We start from the raw sequence: 21847 nt of genomic DNA, 5'->3' as shown, positions 1-21847 counted from the left end.
GATGAATCAGCATCATCCCCTTTCTCCATCAACAGAAGTGTCCTTCAAGGTTCTGTCCTGTCCCCTATACATTTTTTCCTTTTCATCAACAATTTTCTGTCTTCCACAAACAACCAAATGTACTAATATCTGACAATTCAACACTGCATTCCTCCACATCCTTCATTTCTGCTCCTTTTCTCACTCAATCCACATCTCACCTAAACACAACTTCCTCAATAAACTCAAACTTGGACAAGATATCTCTATAGGGCAGACAAAATCTGTAAGTTTAATGACTCCATGACCCAGTTTCTAACCATCTATCTATCGAAAACTTCCCGCAATTCTGTAATTCCACCTCTTGAATCAATGAACATACTCGGTATTACATTACTGTAACATCCACCTTTCTTGGACAACCTACATTATGGAAATAGCCAAGTCTGCCTCTAAGAAACAAGTCATGTTTAGATGTTGAAATTTCTTTTCTTCTGAACAGTTGCTCCATTTATTCAAAGGACTGATCCATCCTTATATGGAGCACTGGAGTAACACTTTCACATCTGGGGTGATTCTAGCTCTGTAACCTTACCTGACAGAGTCGAGTTAAAAGCAGTCCAACTTATGAACTCTCCTCGGCAAACTTCCAAATTTGACTCACCTGCCCTAAGCCACAATGTTGATATATTTTCCCCTCTTTAATAGGTATTACTTTGGTTTTTGCTCCCAGGATCTGACTGGTTGTGTGTCCTCACCACTAGGCAGACAATGCAATACTCAGCAAACTACTGCAGCACATGATTACTGTGTGGCTATTGGCAACACAGGTTGGCCTTCTTGATAACTGTTTCTTTTCCTACACCTTGAAGCTTTAGCACTCTCTACCCTCTCATGTCTTTCAATAACTATGACCTGGTATATTTCAAAAGACAAGTCTTTTACTTCCTTCAAAATTCATAAATGCTTTCCCTTGTCTCTTCTTTTTCCCCTTCATAATCCTTTCTTTATTTCAATCAAGGCCTGACCCTAATGTTGACTTTTGTCTGTGATTATTTTTAAGCACAAAAGGACTAAAAAAAAAAAAAAAAAAAAAAATATGTAAATCAAGACCATCATATAATTTTACCTGAAACTGTAAATTAGAAGCAAGAAAAAGGTAAAGAATTCTATTGGTCCATTATCAAATGATCATGACACTAACTAGAGATGATATAGAAATAGTTTCCTTTCTAAACAAATATACTGACTCAGTCTTTACATCAAAAAGTCCTATAATATAAAAGTTAAAAAATGCATTTCTTAGGACTAAAAATAAATAAATGGACATCATAAATATTGAGTGCCAAGAAGTATTTGAATAGACAAAATTAATCCAAACAAGTCAGCTGGTGTCCACAAAACATCTCCCCAAAATACTGAAGAGGCTAGGCAAATAGCTTCCTTGATCACCAAAATATTCAAATATCATTGCAAAAGGTGTCTAAAGACTTGAAACTTGCTAAATTAACATCAATTTTTGAAAAATGAAGTAGAAAATGTGTTTTGAATCACTATGAGCCTCATTTTGGTTCCAAGGATAGAAACAATTAGACATCGTAAATTCCTAAAGAAAAGATTGATAGTTAACTATAAAAAAGGTTCCCAGAATAAAAGATCATGTCTAATGAATCTGACTGAATTCTTTAGATATACAATAACTGGGACTCCAAAATACCCTTCATGTTATATACTTGGACTTATGTAAAGACTTCATAAAAGTTCCACATATAAGATTACTAAATAAAATTAAGGCTCATGGCACAGATTGAATCTGTGCATGGATTGCAGATTAGTACTCAGAAAAGAGAGTGGTTTTAAATGAGGAAGCATTTAACTGGCTTCATGTTTCTAGCGGAGTTCCAAGTTCCACAAGGTTCAGTTCTAGTACCCATACCTTTCATCATCTACATCATTGACTGACCTAAAGACAGGACTCTCCAGTAGAATCTCAAAACTTATCAATGACTCAAAATTCAAAATAAGACCGTCTGAAGATTCTCAGGGATTTGGACAAATTGACAGAGCCATAGTAAATGGCCTGAGCACAGACAAATGCAAATTAATGCACTTTAGTGCCAGAAATTAAATCATAAATATAAAATGCTTGGTAAACAATGACTAGAAGTTAAAGAAAAAAACCTTAGGGTAAATGACCTTGAATATGAGAAGCAATGCCTAACTCCATACAATAAAGCCATTAGGATGCTTGGATTCATACCTAGAAATATAAACAACAAAACCAAGAATATAATACTTAACCTTTAAAATCCCATAGTTAGACCTCACTTGAAGTATAATGTTCAGTTCTTGTCATCAAACCAGACCAAAAATGAGGAGAAATTAGAGCCAATTCAAAGACTGACCACACTAATCTCTTCATGCAGAAATAATCCAAACGAGGAAAGACTCGAGGAGCTAAATAATAGATGGGGGTGAAGCGAGGTAGGTGGAAGGAGGGAGATGAGACAGGAGGGAAGATGGGATGAGACAGGTGGTACGAGGGAGGTAGCCAGGTGAGAGGAGAAGGAAGAGACAGAGTTGAGGAGCTGAAACAAGTGGGAAGAAAAGGTTAAGGCAAGGAGGAGAAGGGGGAATGAGGAAGATGGCATGAGAGGGTGTGAGGTGGAGGATAAGATTTTGATATGTGAAGTAACAATTGGAAATCCCTGTGACCATTCACTTTCTCACCTTCCTCAGGAAATGTCTTGACAAACTTTTGTTTAACAGAATTCTTGTCCTCTACAACTCCCTCCTCCTCTAGTTTCCGATCTTTACTCTCAGCAGGCTGTAATCCTCCATGTCTAGTACCAATTGGAAACTGAGAGCAGAGATTAACCACCTTGTGAGGATTCAAGATTTTCAACAGTTGACTGTAAGCTGAAAGGGTATAAATAAGCAGTTAGAGAAAGCTTACAAACTGGTCTAAGTTCATATGTACATAAATTCACAATAACTGTTCTAATAATCTAAATTCATCAAATACATAATCATTTATTCATAATTCAGCTCTAGCTGGCCTTAACCACGGTATTTCCTTAACCATAGATATATTCATGACACACCACTGTCTAGGAGCTACATACAGTACAGGAGGTCCCTGCAAAACAACAGCTGTCACAGCAACATTTAAAAATGGTCACAACCAAAAATTAGGGTAGAAATTTGTAGATGATCAAGCTTTTGCAGTCTAGTGATGGATGTAAAGAGAACTATTTTTTATGTATTCTTTCAATAATAACAAAAAATTTAAGTAAATTCTTTGGTTTTTCATAATGCCTTTTATAATGATATCAATTCACAATAAAATTACATTCTTACTGAATTCCAGCCATTGTTGGTCACCTTATAAGGAATACAATGTTTTCATATTCTTAATGTTCCATGAGAGTACTATCTACATAACCCAAAAACATTTAAATCTATAATATAATAGCTAAGGACATCAACAAACATAAAAGTTATACAATGCAATGGATAAACTTATTTAGAAAGGCTTGACTTCATCCCCATTAGTCCCTCACCAGCAGCATTATCGGTTAGAATCATGAAATATTATCCGATTGATCATAGAAATGGCAACTGTTGCTGAATTAAGAGTAAGAGTGTCTTATTTACATCATGATTGAGTATGATATATCTATGGTAAACTATGTTTTAGGTAGAGTCCATACATGACAATCAGATGAGGGAAATTTTCTGTCTGGAGCATAACCCCCTTATAATGTAGGTTTCAATTACTCATACAGCGACATTCCACTGCAATGACACATTGCTAGCAACTTAACTCAATCATTCTACAAAGACCATAGTATAATTTGTTCTAAATTCTAAAAGTTGTCCTAAGTTACCTGGTGTCAAATATTCTGGTATAAAAAGGTCTTTAAACAAGCCTAATGATTCTAAGGGCCTGGCCAATACACTTCACAACTGTACTCATTTTCTTCCCCTCTAAAATAAGATGTTAAAATAGGATCCTCTACTTCAACCAATAACCTTTACGAGGCTAAAAACACAGCTTTAAGTAATTGTGAGATCAAGAAAGAGTCACAGTTATCAAAGTACTCAATAAATGAATATCAAGTTATAAGACACACACTTACTGTGCTATGTTCACATTACTATTTCCAAATGATTACCTCTTCAATAATCCAGCCTGCCATTCATAATTTCACTTATGTACACCACCCTGATGAATATCTTACAACTGCAGACTTATAGTCACTTACATGTCATTCAACATCTAAATTCATAAAACTGTCCAATAATAGGCAATCATCCAATCATTTCATACATTATCTTACTTCTATGCTCCATATACAGAGCTAAATGAAAGTAGCAATGAGCCATATTGATCCATTCCTTCAATATCTCCCATTACATGATCCACATCCAGCCTCATCATATTCTACTTTCTCAACCATAATCCTTATATCTTCTCTTATCTTTCAACACTCAAAATCCATATCAACCTTAATCCCGTTAGGTAGCTATTGGCAGGGAACCATCTACCAGGGAGGTATATTACCAGTACTACCCACCTGGGTATTGGAGGGATTAGTGACAGCTGCAATGTGAGCAAACACCAGTGGTCATGTTGCACTCCTCTGACCCAGGTAGCTGTCTATTCTTTCTGCTTCACCCACACATGAACTGCTAGCATTCTGTCCACAAACACAAAATCTCTCCTTGTCACACATAACACTTGACACCATCCGACTCATTGAAGCTAGTCTTCGTACCTCTAGACTTTCCTGAAGTAAGCACTATGTGCTCACCCTACCTTTTAGCCAAATGGTAACAGCATTAGACAGTAGTAATAGTAGGTAGAAACATTTGGCAGGAGCATTAGGTAGAAGTACAAGGTACGAACATTGGTGGAAGCATTAGGTAGAAGTAGTAGGTTGGAATATTAGGTAGACACACAACAGTTGGTGGGAATATCAGACAGAAGCCTCTAGAAACACTGCACTTGAGTTGCCATCTGCTAGTGGCCTGTTAAAGGTGAGGCACTAAAGGCTAAGCAGCAGCACTGGAGCTCACCAGTTATAGAGACTCTTTTGCTGTGGCTAATCCCTTGAGGTAGTACAGAGAGGAAATGGGCATCAGAGATAAATAGACATACCTTAATCCCTAATATCCAGTAAATCCTCAAAAAATTCAAGAGTTTACTATAAAACAAACATTACCCTACCTGGATTGTTATTTGCATCAGCCATCCATAAAGACCCCATGATACGAGGTTTTAACTGCTTTGTCTTTTTCTTCATTTCCTCCTCAAACTCTGCCTGCTTTTGCTTCAGTTTCTCCTTATGTTTGGTATTATCATCCTAGAAAGACAGACATCCATTCGACTAAAATATCAACTGATAACTCAACACTGAAATCTAATACTAAGTCCGAGCTTTTCAGAAATGTTTCTTCAGCCTTCCCAGCACTTTCGGAAAACTTTTAATCTCTTCCTGATAAAAGTTACTTTTTGGAGACAAAGAAATTTCTTCCAAATTCTCTTTCTCTTTCTTTTCAAAATTCAAACTTATAAGGAATCTTTTGAAATAAATAACAAAGCTAATACATCATCCTACTTTCAAATGAATTACATACCTACAAAGATAGATAAGAGGGTTGCATTGAATCAAAGAAACTTATAAATGGGCAAACCATTTCACAGTATATCATCTGTGAGAATAGACATATATCTATATGACTGGTTATACCATATCAGTGGTATAACAGAACCCTCACTTTAACATGGATGATTGACCATTACACCCCCCCCCCCAAAAAAAAAGCTTCACATATGACACAGGAGGCTCACTACCCACATCACAAACACAAACAAACCATGAACAAATTAAGTACCTTTTGAACATTTACTGGCACCATTTCTGAAAGAGAAAAGAATCTATCATCATCCTCTACACATGTTTGCTCCACTCTAAACTATTCCTCAACAAACTAGTCACCCATCCCCTGAAAACCAAAGATATACAAAATTATCATCTCATCAAACTGAGTTTATAATGCAATCACCGCCTACTCAGATACCACAATCATTCAAAACCTGCACACTGAAACAAATATACTTCCAATACCCTCTCACCTCAACATGCTTTGCACTAATCCCCACCCCTCGATTTCAGAATCATATACACCAACCTCCCAAAGTAACCTATGCTCCCAAATTCTGTAATCCAGCAAATACCGCACTGACTGAAAATCATAAAACAACTGCCCTCAGAACTTGATCTGGAACTCCATTCCACTACACATACACCTAAATGTAACCACAAAACCCCATCAAGTACAAATTACACTTCTTGTCTGCATTCTGGACAGCACCAATATATTCAAAATTACCAACACTGTTAAAACATATCACAAGAAACCCTCATGCCCAACATGCAACTTCCACAGGAGATATCTAACACCTCCTCAATTGCTCTACACTCCCCTCATTAAAACACTAACAAAGCACCAAAACCCTTTAATCCATGGTCCTGGCCAGCACCTATGACTAGCTTCCCGAGAGTTGTCGGGGCCCCAAAAGAAAGTCCTGGTGTAGGAGTGAAATTATATATTCATACAGAATAGGAGGAGAGTTCTACACTCATAGGGTCCCACCTCTTGAACTTTCCTTACCGTCAGATACCTTTTTAAGCATCTGTGTACTGTGAGCCTTTATAGTTTCATTGCTCAGTCCAGTAGTTCCCAACCAGTGGGACATGGTGAATTTCCTGGGTGGGCTATGGGCTGTCACAGGTTCAATATATATTCAGGTATGAATGACCATAATACCTGGTGATTTTGTACAACATTTAGTATATTTACAAGGCCATTTCAGAATGCCATTGTACCTAAACTTTGCTGGTTTCCATTTCACTGGTTGAGAAAATAAGAGGTGGGCCACAATTTATCAAAAGCTATATTGGGCCATCAATCACCTTAAAAACATTGGGATTCAAAGGGTTATCTTCTTCCAACTATCTGCTATCTTTACATTAAACAGTACTTCACATCCTTTCTAACAAGCTTTGAGCAAAGCTCATGCCATGGTCACTGGTTACTATGTCATTTCATGTCATGAAGAACTGCTCCCTCTCAACACTGCCAAACTGATATAGAAATCTGAAAGCTGTAATCAAATCATCCTTCTTTCTTCTCTCCACCATAGTATACAAGTTTATAGCCCTTATCCTTTCACTGTAGCTCAGCTCTTTTAATTCTGGTGATATCTTAGTAGCCTCTCTTAATTAGCTCTCCATACTTCTTTAGGTGCAGTATACCTGGAGTATAACTCGGAGGTCCTCTACCTCTACAGCCCAGGCTGAGTCCAGGATGCTGAGTTGGAAAGGTAGTCAGTCAAGATGTTTGAAGTTACAGCCCACAGGTCCAAGTAGCCACAACGGCAAAACTGGTCTGGTGCACATTGTACATACTTCTACATGGAAATACAAAGGAATTCAAACACCAACCCACCACTGGGTCCCTTCAAGCCTGTTCATGATAGTGGAAGATATCATAAACTCAGAGATTAGTGTGGTATAAAGTTAAAAGGTATACAGTTAACTCAAAGATAATAACCTGCAGATTGTCAAAGTGACTTAAGGAGGAGCAAATAATGTAAGTCATGAACTTGAAGCAAAATATATATCAAGTCTATTCTTAAACATATCAAAAGTTATGCTTTCAACCACTATAACTGTCAAATTGTTCTTTTTTCTTCAAGCTGAAGGCTCCAGTCATGAACAAAAGTCTGCACCGAGACAGGGCCTTAATTAAAATATAGTCCCCTTTCATTTTAACCCACATCAATCCGGATTTTATTTCCATAAAACAGTTCTACAACTAGTTCTCCAACGTAAGTGCCACCTATTCTACCTCTCCTTCCCTCTGACTAACCCAACACTTTACCATCTGAACATTCACAAAGTATTCTATCCCTTTACCCTTCAATATAATATATACATAGGAAAGTGTGTATGAATAAAGGAGTTAAATCTAAATATAATGGTGAACTGGAAAAATGACAAAAATAAACTTAGCTTTCATGAAATTATTTGTCCTCACCTGTGGCAAGTTTTCATCTGCACCATCCTCTTCATCTGATCTCCCCTCATCATCTGACAGGTATCCATGAGGAACAAAGAAGTCATTGTCTACCTCATACTGGTCCCCCTCTTCCTCTCTTTTTCTTCACCCTCAGAATCACTCAAACTTTCCCCTGCTTCCTCCTCTTCCCAGTCATCATCACTGTCATATTCATAGTCAAAGATGTCCTGAGGGCAAACACCAATGGAACCAGCAATTACAATAAAAGTAATAAAAAGATTCAATTGAGATTGTGAACTACTTTTCTGAGTACCTGCATCAGCAAGACAACACCAGAAAACAAGAAGGCCACATCCACTTACACTCATTCACTAGCTGTCATGCGTAATGCACACACATATTAAACTTTATGGAGAATAATAAGATGTTTTGGAAGGAGGTAAATAACATGCATAAGACAAGAGAACAAATGGGAACATCGGTGAAGGGGGCAAGGGGAGAAGTGATAACAGGTAGTGATGAAGTGAGATGGAGAAAGTATTCTGAAGGTTTGTTGAATGTGTATGATGATAAGAGTGGCAGATGTAGGGTGTTTTAGTCAGGGTGGTGTGCAAAGTGAGAGTCAGGGATAGTGGTTTGGTGAAGAGAGAAGAGGTAGTGAAAGCCTTACACAAGATGAAATCCAGCAAGGCAGCCGGTTTTGATGGTACTGCAGTTGAATTTATTAAGAAAAGGGGGTGACTGTTTTCTATTGGTTGGTAAAGATATTCAATGTATGTATCGATCATGGTGAAGTGCCTGAGACCTGACAGAATGCATGTATAGTGCCACTGTACAAAGCAAAAGGAAATAAAGGCGAGTGTTCAAACTACAGAAGCATACATTTGTTGAGTATTTCTGGAAAATTGTATGAGAGGGTATTGACAGAGAGGGTGAAGGCATGTGCAGAGCATCAGATTGGGGAGGAGCAGTGTGGTTTCAGAAGTAGAAGAGGATGTGTGGATCAGGTGTTTGCTCTTGAAGAATGTGTGATAAATACTTAGAAAAACAGATGGATTTGTACGGATCTGGAGAGGGCATATAATTGGGTTGATAAACATGCTTTGAGGAAGGTCTTAAGTGTATATGGTGTGGAAGGTAAGCTGTTAGAAGCAGTGAGTAGTTTTTATAAAGGGTGTAAGGCATGTGTATGAGTAGGGAGAGAGAAGAGAGATTGGTTCCCAGTGAAGGTCGGTCTGCAGCAGGGGTGTGTGATGTCTCCATGGTTGCTTAATTTGTTTATGGATGGGGTGGTTAGGGAGGTAAATGCTAGTTTTGGAAAGAGGGGTGAGTATGCAGGCCATTGGGGATGAGAGGGCCTGGAGGGTGAGTCAGTTGCTGTTTGCCAATGATACAGCACTGGTGGCTGATTCGAGTGAAAAACTGCAGAAACTCCACACTCCATTACCTTCCTCACCACCCATTTCATAACATCCATGGTGACAATACACACTCTTGATGCAGACCAACCTTCCCTTGGAACCACACACCCTCCTCCCTTCCTACTTGTACACATGCCTTGCTCACTTGATAAAATTTTTCACAGCATCTAGTAACTTTCCCCCCAAACCAAGTACTCTTAGCACCTTCCACAAGACATCTCTCTCAAACCTATCATATGCCTTCACATCTACAAATGCTACATACAAATTCTTCATTCTTTCAAGGTCATTTCACAAATTGTTCAGATCAAACAACTGGTCCACACACTCAATCACCACTCTTCCATACAATTCATCAGATACACTTAACATACACATACCTCTGTAATTCAAGCATTCATCTTCGTCCCCCTTGTATCAAATATGATGGCAGACATTTTGCTAGTCTCGTGGCACCTTATCATGAGACACACACACACACAATGTAAATCCTCACAAATCAACAACTCTATCACCCCATTCATCTAATTCATCTTAGACAAGGCTTTCACCATCTCTTTTCACCAAACTCTTACCATGACTCTCACTTTGTATACCTCCCCAATCCAAATACCCCACATGTCACACTATCATCTAACACATTTGAATGTCCTTCAAAATACACACTCCATCTCTACTTTTCCTCTTTGCTTCCTACCACTTCCCCATTGGCTTCTCTTACTCTTGCTCCCATTTGTTCTCTTGCTCTCTTCCCACTAATCATTTCCTTCCAAAACATTTTCTTGTTCTCTGTTAAGTCTGCAGATACATTCTCACCCCATCTCTTATTTGCCCTTTTTTCAATTTCTGCACCTTCCTCTTTTTTTTCTGCTTCCTCTTACATATCTCCCAATCACATGTACTCCTTCCCTGCAAGTAGTGCCTACATAACTCCCTGTTCTTTTTCACTAATAATATCAATTCATCCCATCACTCACTACACTTTCAAATCCCACATCCCACCCTGCACATGCTACACTTAACCCACATATGTATGGAATGCCTTCCAAAATACCTTGCACTCCTCGTCCCCTGCCCAAGTTTCATCTACCTTCACCTTATGGCATTTTACACCTCTCCCTCCAGGTACCTCTGCACACAAAAGCCTTTTTTCCAAACTCACTCAACTCTTGCCATCATCTACCCATCCACATAATTTCCATCCTTTCTAAAGCTACTACAAACTTTATACTTACCTCCACCAAGAAGTGATCAGCATCCCACCATCATATTCATATCACAACAGGCTCTCCTTTGCTTGCCTTTGAATTAGTATATAATCCAATAGTGCTGGCTTATCACAAACCCCACTCATATTTGTATACTTATGTATGCATCTTTTCTTAAACCAGGTACAGTATTCCCAATTACCAGTCCTTTTACAGTCCACAACTCTACAAGCTGTTCACTATTTTCATTTACACTGGGTATCCTACACACCTCATTATACCTTCAACTGCCATATCACCTACTCTTCTAATCAAATCCCCTACCACTAATAAACGATACCTTAAATCAAAATTGCTGGCACACAAACTTAGCTCCTCCAAAACACACATATCTCTTTCTCATTCCTCTCCCTACCAGGTGCATGACCACTGATAATCACCCACCTCTCGCAATCCTTTTTCATTCTCACCACACCAGTCTGCGACTTACTTCCTTACACCCTTTAACTCTTAAATGACAGGAGTCTTTACATGAAGAATTCCACAGTAGGCACCAGGAGTCATCCTATGACTGCTGACATTCACAGGCTTTGTTTAAATCCCACTGCCATTACTTTTGCATTTGTACAGATGCCAAATGCTGCCTTGGTTACTATAGATGCTGACTTTTAAGATTATGAGCATCTGGAAACAAATTCCGAATGTAAGTAAATATGTAAATGTGTGTGGTGAGAATATGTTAGGGTACAAACCTAATCTTTCTTAACCTACAACAGAAAAGCATTAAGTGGTGAATCATCATGAGATCCATTAAAACTGTTTGTTTTCCTCAGTGCAAAAGAAATTCTAATACTTTTTTATAAAACAAATTCATTGAATTCATGATCTTACGTGTTTTGCAAATGGTCGTCTTGCTGATACAGATGAGCTGCTCTTGCTCCATGTACCCCTGTAAGCAGGTCTACGATTTTCACAGAAACATAAGAACTTGGCTTTTAGGTGCCTGCCTTTGATTATTCCAGCTGCTGTATCTTCTATCATACCATCCATACCCCCCAAATCTTCATCCTCCTCTGTAATCAAAATTCACAGCTATCATTAACAATAATCGCTTTCCATTTAGTTCATGATTGAGATTTATACAGTGAAATTTTCACCAATTCAAACTCGAAATATTTTTGCTATACCCTACCATGTACTATTATGGAATAGTTTTCTATATCAAACAAAGCAAAACTCCATCCTCTAAAGAGCTATGACCTTATAAAGTAAGCAAAATTACCAAATTAATCATTACTTTTGCAACAGGACGAAAACATGAGGAACTCTGTTACCAGTGGAAATTCATCATCAGTTTCATGATCCTAAAATCATGTCACTAGAAGTCACCTTTAAGATAAAAGGCTACAGTTTACAAATGAATGAATCAACTGCATAAAAGGATTTGCTAATAATGTATCTATCATCTATTCAGCTAGCTCCCACTAATTTTGAAGACACTGTAAAAAGAGAGATAGCTAATGTTTGATTATGAAGTCTACTTCCACAGAATGAAATGTAGGTCAAAGACCCTAATTTCGGTGGAATGCTGAGGTGCTCATCAGGAAGCTTCAGCACATAAACTTACATGCCCATATGTCAGACAGGGGGTTGTGGCTAAGTGGGAAAGGCAAAAGTAGAGGCACTCACAAAGGTGGTTGCAGAGGTGATGGCTGAAGGGATAGCAGAGGCGATGGCAGAAAGAGTTCAAGGAGGAGGTGGTCGAAATGGTGGTGACAAAAGGAGTGGTGGAGATGATAGTTACAAAAGAGATGGCAGAGGTGACTAGAGGCATGCTGGCAGAGATGATGGAAGAAATGGATGCTTGTATAGTGGCAAATGTTATAGAAAGGGTGGTGGTAAAGGCAGTGGCAGTGGGGATGGCCAAGCTGGTGGCTCTGGTCATTGCAGAGATGGTTGAGATGGCAGCAAAGATGGTGGGAGAGGTGATTGTTGAAATGATGGGAGTGTTTGTATCAGACATGGTTAAAGGAAAGGTGGTAAAAGTTGTGGAAGAAATGGTGGCACAGGTGGTTGGAAGTACAGGAAGTGGTAGTGTTATCTGCAAAGAGAAGATGAAGTGGTGGCAAGAGTGGGGGTAACAGTGGATAGTAAAAGTAGTGGCACAAATGGCTACTGAGGTGATGGTATTAGTGGTGGGGGCACAGATGGGTGGAGATGTCAGAGGTGGAAGGAACAAGGAGAAGTGGGAGACCAGATTGGTGGTGGAATGATAGAGCAAAAAGGATTTTGAGTGATCAGGGTTAGAACATACAGGAGGGTTAGAGGCATGGAAGGGATAGAGTGAATTGTAATGATGTAGTATACCGGGGTTGACGTGCTGTCAATGGACGGAACCAGGGCATGTGAAACATCTAGGGTAAACCATGTAAAAGTCTGTGAGGCGTGGATGTGGATAGGGAGGTGCGGTTTTGGTGCATTACATGACAGCTAGAGACTGTGTACAAATGTGGCCATTTTTGTCTGTTTTCCTGGCGCTACCTCAGTGAAGCAGGGGAAAGTGATGCTGTTTCCTGTAGGATGGGGTAGCACATGAAATGGATGAAGACAAGCAAGCATGAATATGTCCGTGTATATATATATATATATATATATATATATATATATATATATTATCCCTGGGGATAGGGGATTAAGAATACTTCCCACGTATTCCCTGCGTGTCGTAGAAGGCGACTAAAAGGGGATGGAGCGGGGGGCTGGAAATCCTCCCCTCTTGTTTTTTTTTTTTTTTCCAAAAGAAGGAACAGAGAATTGGGCCAGGTGAGGGTATTCCCTCAAAGGCCCAGTCCTCTGTTCTTAACGCTACCTCGCTAATGCGGGAAATGGCGAATAGTTTGAAAGAAAAATATATATATATATATATATATATATATATATATATAGGTTATATATATATATAGGTTATATATGCAACAAAGCAAAAAAAAAAAAATAAAATATGTATATAGGGGATAGGGGAGAAAGAATACTTCCCACGTATTCCCTGTGTGTCGTAGAAGGCGACTAAAAGGGAAGGGAGCGGGGGGCTGGAAATCCTCCCCTCTCTCTCTTTTTTTTTTTTTCTTTTTTTTTTTATTTTCCAAAAGAAGGAACAGAGAAGAGGTCCAGGTGAGGATATTCCCTCAAAGGCCCAGTCCTCTGTTCTTAACGCTACCTCGCTATCGCGGGAAATAGCGAATAGTATGAAAAAAAAAAAAAAAAAAATATATATATATATATATATATATATATATATATATATATATATATATATATATATATATATATATATTATCCCTGGGGATAGGGGAGAAAGAATACTTCCCACGTATTCCCTGCGTGTCGTAGAAGGCGACTAAAAGGGAAGGGAGAGGGGGGCTGGAAATCCTCCCCTCTCTTTCTTCTTTTTCCAAAAGAAGGAACAGAGAAGGGGGCCAGGTGAGGATATTCCCTCAAAGGCCCAGTCCTCTGTTCTTAACGCTACCTCGCTATCGCGGGAAATGGCGAATAGTATGAAAAAAAAAAAAATATATATATATATATATATATATATATATATATATATATATATATATATATATATATATATATATATATATATATATATATATATTTTTTTTTTTTTTTTTACAGAGGTATAAGTTTGTTGAGTATTCCTGGTAAATTATATGGGAGGGTATTGATTGAGAGGGTGAAGGCATGTACAGAGCATCAGATTGGGGAAGAGCAGTGCGGTTTCAGAAGCGGTAGAGGATGTGTGGATCAGGTGTTTGCTTTGAAGAATGTATGTGAGAAATACTTAGAAAAGCAAATGGATTTGTATGTAGCATTTATGGATCTGGAGAAGGCATATGATAGAGTTGATAGAGATGCTCTGTGGAAGGTATTAAGAATATATGGTGTGGGAGGCAAGTTGTTAGAAGCAGTGAAAAGTTTTTATCGAGGATGTAAGGCATGTGTACGTGTAGGAAGAGAGGAAAGTGATTGGTTCTCAGTGAATGTAGGTTTGTGGCAGGGGTGTGTGATGTCTCCATGGTTGTTTAATTTGTTTATGGATGGGGTTGTTAGGGAGGTAAATGCAAGAGTCCTGGAAAGAGGGGCAAGTACGAAGTCTGTTGGGGATGAGAGAGCTTGGGAAGTGAGTCAGTTGTTGTTCGCTGATGATACAGCGCTGGTGGCTGATTCATGTGAGAAACTGCAGAAGCTGGTGACTGAGTTTGGTAAAGTGTGTGGAAGAAGAAAGTTAAGAGTAAATGTGAATAAGAGCAAGGTTATTAGGTACAGTAAGGTTGAGGGTCAAGTCAATTGGGAGGTGAGTTTGAATGGAGAAAAACTGGAGGAAGTGAAGTGTTTTAGATATCTGGGAGTGGATCTGGCAGCGGATGGAACCATGGAAGCGGAAGTGGATCATAGGGTGGGGGAGGGGGCGAAAATTTTGGGAGCCTTGAAAAATGTGTGGAAGTCGAGAACATTATCTCGGAAAGCAAAAATGGGTATGTTTGACGGAATAGTGGTTCCAACAATGTTGTATGGTTGCGAGGCGTGGGCTATGGATAGAGTTGTGCGCAGGAGGATGGATGTGCTGGAAATGAGATGTTTGAGGAAAATGTGTGGTGTGAGGTGGTTTGATCGAGTAAGTAACGTAAGGGTAAGAGAGATGTGTGGAAATAAAAAGAGCGTGGTTGAGAGAGCAGAAGAGGGTGTTTTGAAATGGTTTGGGCACATGGAGAGAATGAGTGAGGAAAGATTGACCAAGAGGATATATGTGTCGGAGGTGGAGGGAACGAGGAGAAGAGGGAGACCAAATTGGAGGTGGAAAGATGGAGTGAAAAAGATTTTGTGTGATCGGGGCCTGAACATGCAGGAGGGTGAAAGGAGGGCAAGGAATAGAGTGAATTGGAGCGATGTGGTATACAGGGGTTGACGTGCTGTCAGTGGATTGAATCAAGGCATGTGAAGCGTCTGGGGTAAACCATGGAAAGCTGTGTAGGTATGTATATTTGCGTGTGTGGACGTGTGTATGTACATGTGTATGGGGGGGGGTTGGGCCATTTCTTTCGTCTGTTTCCTTGCGCTACCTCGCAAACGCGGGAGACAGCGACAAAGTATAAAAAAAAAAAAAAAAAATATATATATATATATATATATATATATATATATATATATATATATATATATATATATATATATATATATATATATATCCCTTATCCCTGGGGATAGGGGAGAAAGAATACTTCCCATGTATTCCCTGCGTGTCGTAGAAGGCGACTAAAAGGGGAGGGAGCGGGTGGCTGGAAATCCTCCCCTCTCGTTTTTTTTTTAAATTTTCCAAAAGAAGAAACAGGGAGGGGGGCCAGGTGATGATATTCCCTCTAAGGCCCAGTCCTCTGTTGATAACGCTACCTTGCTAATGCGGGAAATGGTGAATAGTACGAAAGAAAGAAAAAGAAAAATATATATCCCTGGGGATAGGGAAGAAAGAATACTTCCCATGTATTCCCTGCGTGTCGTAGAAGGCGACTAAAAGGGAAGGGAGCGGGGGGCTGGAAATCCTCCCCTCTTGTTTTTTTTTTTCCCCCAAAGAAGGAACAGAGAAGGGGGCCAGATGAGGATATTCCCTCAAAGGCCCAGTCCTCTGTTCTTAACGCTACCTCGCTAATGTGGGAAATGGCGAATAGTATGAAAGAAAAAGAAAAAGAAGGTTATGTTTTTTATCATTTTTTTATTATACTTTGTAATTGTCTCCTGTAGCGAGGTAGCACAAGGAAACAGACAAAAGAATGGCCCAACCCACACACTCATATTTATACATTTATATATTAATTTATTTTGCTTTGTCGCTGCCTCCCGCGTTAGCGAGGAAGTGCAAGGAAACAGACGAAAGAATGGCCTAACCCACCCACATACACATGTATATACATACACGTCCACACACGCAAATATACATACCTATACATCTCAATGTAAACATATATATACATACACACACAGACATATACAATATATACACATGTACATAATTCATACTGTCTACCTTTATTCATTCCCATCGCCATCCCGCCACACATGAAATTAAAACCCCCTCCCCCCTCATGTGCACGAGGTAGCGCTAGGAAAAGACAACAAAAGCCACATTCATTCACAATCAGTCTCTAGCTGTCATGCAATAATGCACAGAAACCACAGCTCCCTTTCCACATCCAGACCCCACAGAACTTTCCATGGTTTACCCCAGACGCTTCACATGCCCTGGTCCAATCCATTGACAGCACTTCAACCCTGGTATACCACATCTTCCAATTCACTCTATTCCTTGCACGCCTTTCACCCTCCTGCATGTTCAGGCCCCGATCACTCAAAATCTTTTTCACTCCATCTTTCCACCTCCAATTTGGTCTCCCACTTCTCCTTCTCCTCATTACCTCCACCTCTGACACATATATCCTCTTGGTCAATCTTTCCTCGCTCACTCTCTCCATGTGACCAAATCATTTCAAAACACCCTCTTCTGCTTTCTCAACCACACTCTTTATTACCACACATCTCTTTTACCCTTTCATTACTTACTCGATCAAACCATCTCACACCACATATTGTCCTCAAACATCTCATTTCCAGCACATCCACCCACCTCCGCACAACCCTATCTATTGCCCATGCCTCACAACCATATAACATTGTTGGAACCACTATTCCTTCAAACATATCCATTTTTGCTTTCCGAGATAATGTTCTCGCCTTCCACACATTCTTCAATGCTCCTAGAGCCTTCGCCCCCTCCCCCACCCTGTGACTCACTTCTGCTTCCATGGTTCCATCTGCTGCCAAATCCATTCCCATAGATATCTAAAACACTTCACTTCCTCCAGTTTTTCTCCATTCAAACTTACCTCCCAAATGACTTGTCCCTCAACCCTACTGAACCTAATAACCTTGCTCTTATTCACATTTACTCTCAGTTTTCTTCTTTTGCACACTTTACCAAACTCGGTAACCAACTTCTGCAGTTTCTCACCCGAATCAGCCACCAGCACTGTATCATAAGCAAACAGCAACTGACCCACTTCCCAAGCCCTCTCATCCACAACAGACTGCATACTTGCCCCTCTCTAAAACTCTTGCATTCACCTCCCTAACAACCCATCCATAAACAAATTAAACAACTATGGAGACCATGCACCCCTGCCACAAACTGACATTTACTGGGAAACAATCATTTTCCTCTCTTCCTACCCGCACACATGCCTTAAATCCTCGATAAAAACTTTTCACTGCTTCCAACAACTTACCTCCCACACCATATACTCTTAATACCTTCCACAGAGCATCTCTATCAACTCTATCATATGCCCTCTCCAGATCCATAAATGTCACATACAAATCCATCTACTTTTCTAAGTATTTCTCACATACATTCTTCAAAGCAAACACCTGATCCACACATCCTCTACCACTTCTGAAACCACACTGCTCCTCCCCAATCTGATGCTCTGTACATGCCTTTACCCTCTCAATCAATATCCTCCTATATAATTTCCCAGGAATACTCAACAAACTTATATCTCTGTAATTTGAACACTCACTTCTATCCCCTTTGCCTTTGTACAATGGAACTAAACATGCATTTCACCAATCCTCAAACACTTAACCATGAACCATACATATACTGAATATCCTCATCAACCAGTCAACAAAACAGTCACCCCCTTTTTCGATAAATTCCACAGTAATACCATCCAAACCCGCTGCCTTGCCAGCTTTCATCTTCCGCAAAGCTTTCACTACTACTTCTCTGTTTACCAAATCATTTTCCCTGACCATCTCACTTTGCACATCACCTCGACCAAAACACCCTATATCTGCCACTCTATCATCAAACACATTCAACAAACCTCCAAAATACTCACTGCACCTACCTCTCACTTCACCACTACTTGTTATTACCTCCTCATTTGCCCCCTTCACCGATGTTCCCATTTGTTCTCTTGTCTTACACACTTTATTTACCTCCTTCCAAAACATTCTTTTTTTCATCCTAAAATTTGATGATACTCTCTCACCCTAACTCTCATTTGCCCTCTTTTTCATCTCTTGCACCTTTCTTTTATACATCTTCCCAGTCATTGCACTATTTCCCTGCAAAAATTGTCCAAATGCCTCTCTCTTCTCTTTCACTAACAATCTTACTTCTTCATCCCACCACTCACTACCCTTTCTAATCTGCCTACCTCCCACCTTTCTCACGCCACAAGCATCTTTTGCACAAGCCATCACTGCTTCCCTAAACACATCCCATTCCTCCCCCACTTGCCTTACATCATTTGCTCCCACCTTTTTCCATTCTGCACTCAATCACTCCTGGTACTTCCTCACACAAGTCTCCTTTCCAATCTCACTTACTCTCACCACTCTCTTCGCCCCAACATTCTCTCTTCTTTTTTGAAAACCTATACACATCTTCACCTCTGCCTCCACAAGATAATGATCAGACATCCCTCCAGTTGCCCATCTCAACACATTAACATCCAAAAGTCTCTCTATTATGCACCTATCAATTAAAACCTATTCCAATAACGCTCTCTGGCCATCTCTCCTACTTACATACGTATACTTATGCATATCTCTCTTTTTAATCCAGGAATTCCCAATCACCAGTCTTTTCAGCACAAAAATCTACAAGCTCTTCACCATTTCCATTCATAACAGTGAACACCCCATGTACACCAATTATACCCTCAACTGCCACATTACTAACCTTTGCATTCAAATCACCCATCACTATATCCTGGTCTCATGCATCAAAGCTGCTAACACTCTCACTCAGCTGCTCCCAAAACACTTGTCTCTCATGATCTTTCTTCTCATGACCAAGTGCATAGGCACCAATAATCACCCATCTCTCTCCATTTACTCAGTTTTACCCATATCAATCTAGAGTTTACTTTCTTACACTCTATCACATACTCCAACAAATCCTGCTTCAGGATTAGTGCTACTCCTTCCTTTGCTCTTGTCCTCTCACCAACCCCTGACTTTACTCCCAAGACATTCCCAAACCACTCTCCCCCTTTACTCTTGAGCTTTATTTCACTCAGAGCCAAAACATCCAGGTTCCTTTCCTCAAACATACTATGTATCTCTCCTTTTCTCTCATCTCATGTTGATATGTATATGTATGTATATGTACGTGTGTGGGCATTTATGTATATACGTGTGTGAGTAGATGGGCCATTCTTCGTCTGTTTCCTGGTGCTACCTCACTGATGCGGGAAACAGCGATCGGATATAACATAAATAAATATAATAGATATACATTTGCCATTTCCCACATTAACAAGGCAGTACCAGGAACAGATGAAGATATGGTCTCAATCACTCACATCCAGTCACTGGCAGTTGGCATGCATAATGCATCGAAACTGAAGCCCACTTCCCAAAACCAATTTCCAAACACCTTTCCATAGTTTACCCAATGACTTCAAATGCCCAGTAAAAGCACATCATCCCCCTTAATCCACACTGCTACCGTTCACTCTATCCCTTGCCTGCCTCTTACTCTCCTGCACTTAAGGCCCTGAGCCTTCAAAGCATCTTTTACCCCAGAGCAAATTTCACAGAAAAAGTCTTGGTGTTACCCAAGATTTCTTTGCAGAAGCTCCTGCTGCACAAGGCTGCCATCAACTTCATATGTTTTATGGAAGTCAGAAAAATAAAATCTCATAAATTCACCACTATTTGGGGAAAACTTTGTTAACCTCCACTGAACAGGAGCTTTCTCAAATGCTCATAGGGTTTAGTCCAAACATAAGAAATCATGAGTCCATACCAATGATCTCAATGTCATCCATATCTTCTTTTTTATCTTCAGGTGGCCATGTGCATTTAGACTTCTGTTTCACATAATTTCCTGCCTTAAGGAGTTCTAAGTATAGCTCAGATGATGTTACATGTCTGTCAGATATATATCTATCAAGTTCTAAGCGCTGACTCTCGGAGAAGTGTGTTCGGTTTCTTGGTGCCATTTGCATGTCTTCTTTCACCTGAAAATTTAAAGTAGTTAATTCTTGTCAACATAGTAAACTTCAAAGCAATTTATGTTGGAAATGACCACACTGAAATCCAGACTCATTTGCAATAGCTATATCAGTTTTCTATCACCAGATTTTGCTCTACAAGACAAAATACAAAGATAAACTGCAACCCACAGCCAGTAACTTCAAAAATTAATAGTGTCTATTTAGTCTTTATTGGCTAGTTTACAAATAAAAATACTGAAACTATTTAATATCAACAAAATCTAAATCTCCAGTGTTCAGCAAGTACATTGAAATTCTGACCTTCAGATTAGTCTGAATAAATCATAAAGGCATGACTATGATGAAAGGATTCAAGACACTGTCTACCCATATACATTCATACATTATTGATCCACTTATTTCCATCCTAAAACTATGACTGAAGCCTAAGAATAAATAAAAATATCTGTAATTCCATCATGTTTAATGACAATCTGATCTGCCTTGATGTGAACTTTTGTCCGTGACTGGAGCCTTTAAGAAAAAAATCAAGTTCAAAGTGATATGATCTAACAACTGGTGACATTAGGACAGTCAGAATATGAGATTCACCTCAATTTTCAAATATAAGCCATGATGAACTGAATCAAAATCACAACATTCAATAAAATCTAAATGCACATAATTTGAATTCAGCAAATGGTGTAACCAGTGTAATTCGGCAAAGAATACCTTTACTGTAAATGTTTGAATGCACACCTCCTTATCATATCATGAAGTATAACATGATTTATTTTCTGTTAATGTATATAAGTTTACTCATACTTTTTTATGAAAAGCTTTGGGATATCATGATAACATGGAATACACCTACAAACAGCATGTTTCTAATTTTGAAAATTAATACATTACCTTTACTGTAAATGTGTTTTAATGCACAACCCCTTATCATATCATGAAGTATCTCACATGATTTATTTTCAGTTAATGTACACAAGTTTTTGCTAATGCTTCTTTATGAAAAACTTTGGGATATCATTATAACATGGCATATACTGCATTGAAAATAATGTTATCAAAGTATGGG

At 39.2% G+C, this 21847-nt stretch overlaps 1 protein-coding gene across 1 annotated transcript in view; it reads right to left on the bottom strand.

Moving 5' to 3' along the window:
• Nucleotides 1-21847, bottom strand: part of LOC139749535 (uncharacterized) — a 73859-nt gene that overhangs the window by 15966 nt on the left and 36046 nt on the right. Inside the window, 6 exon segments of the mRNA XM_071663511.1 lie at nucleotides 2710-2898; nucleotides 5213-5348; nucleotides 8089-8207; nucleotides 8210-8297; nucleotides 11591-11772; nucleotides 20571-20784. Coding sequence (XP_071519612.1) covers nucleotides 2710-2898; nucleotides 5213-5348; nucleotides 8089-8207; nucleotides 8210-8297; nucleotides 11591-11772; nucleotides 20571-20784 — 928 coding nt within the window.

Source organism: Panulirus ornatus, chromosome 7 (genome assembly GCF_036320965.1).
Source record: "Panulirus ornatus isolate Po-2019 chromosome 7, ASM3632096v1, whole genome shotgun sequence".
Classification (NCBI taxonomy): Eukaryota; Metazoa; Arthropoda; class Malacostraca; order Decapoda; family Palinuridae; genus Panulirus; species Panulirus ornatus.
This window is presented reverse-complemented; position numbering and strand designations above follow the sequence as displayed.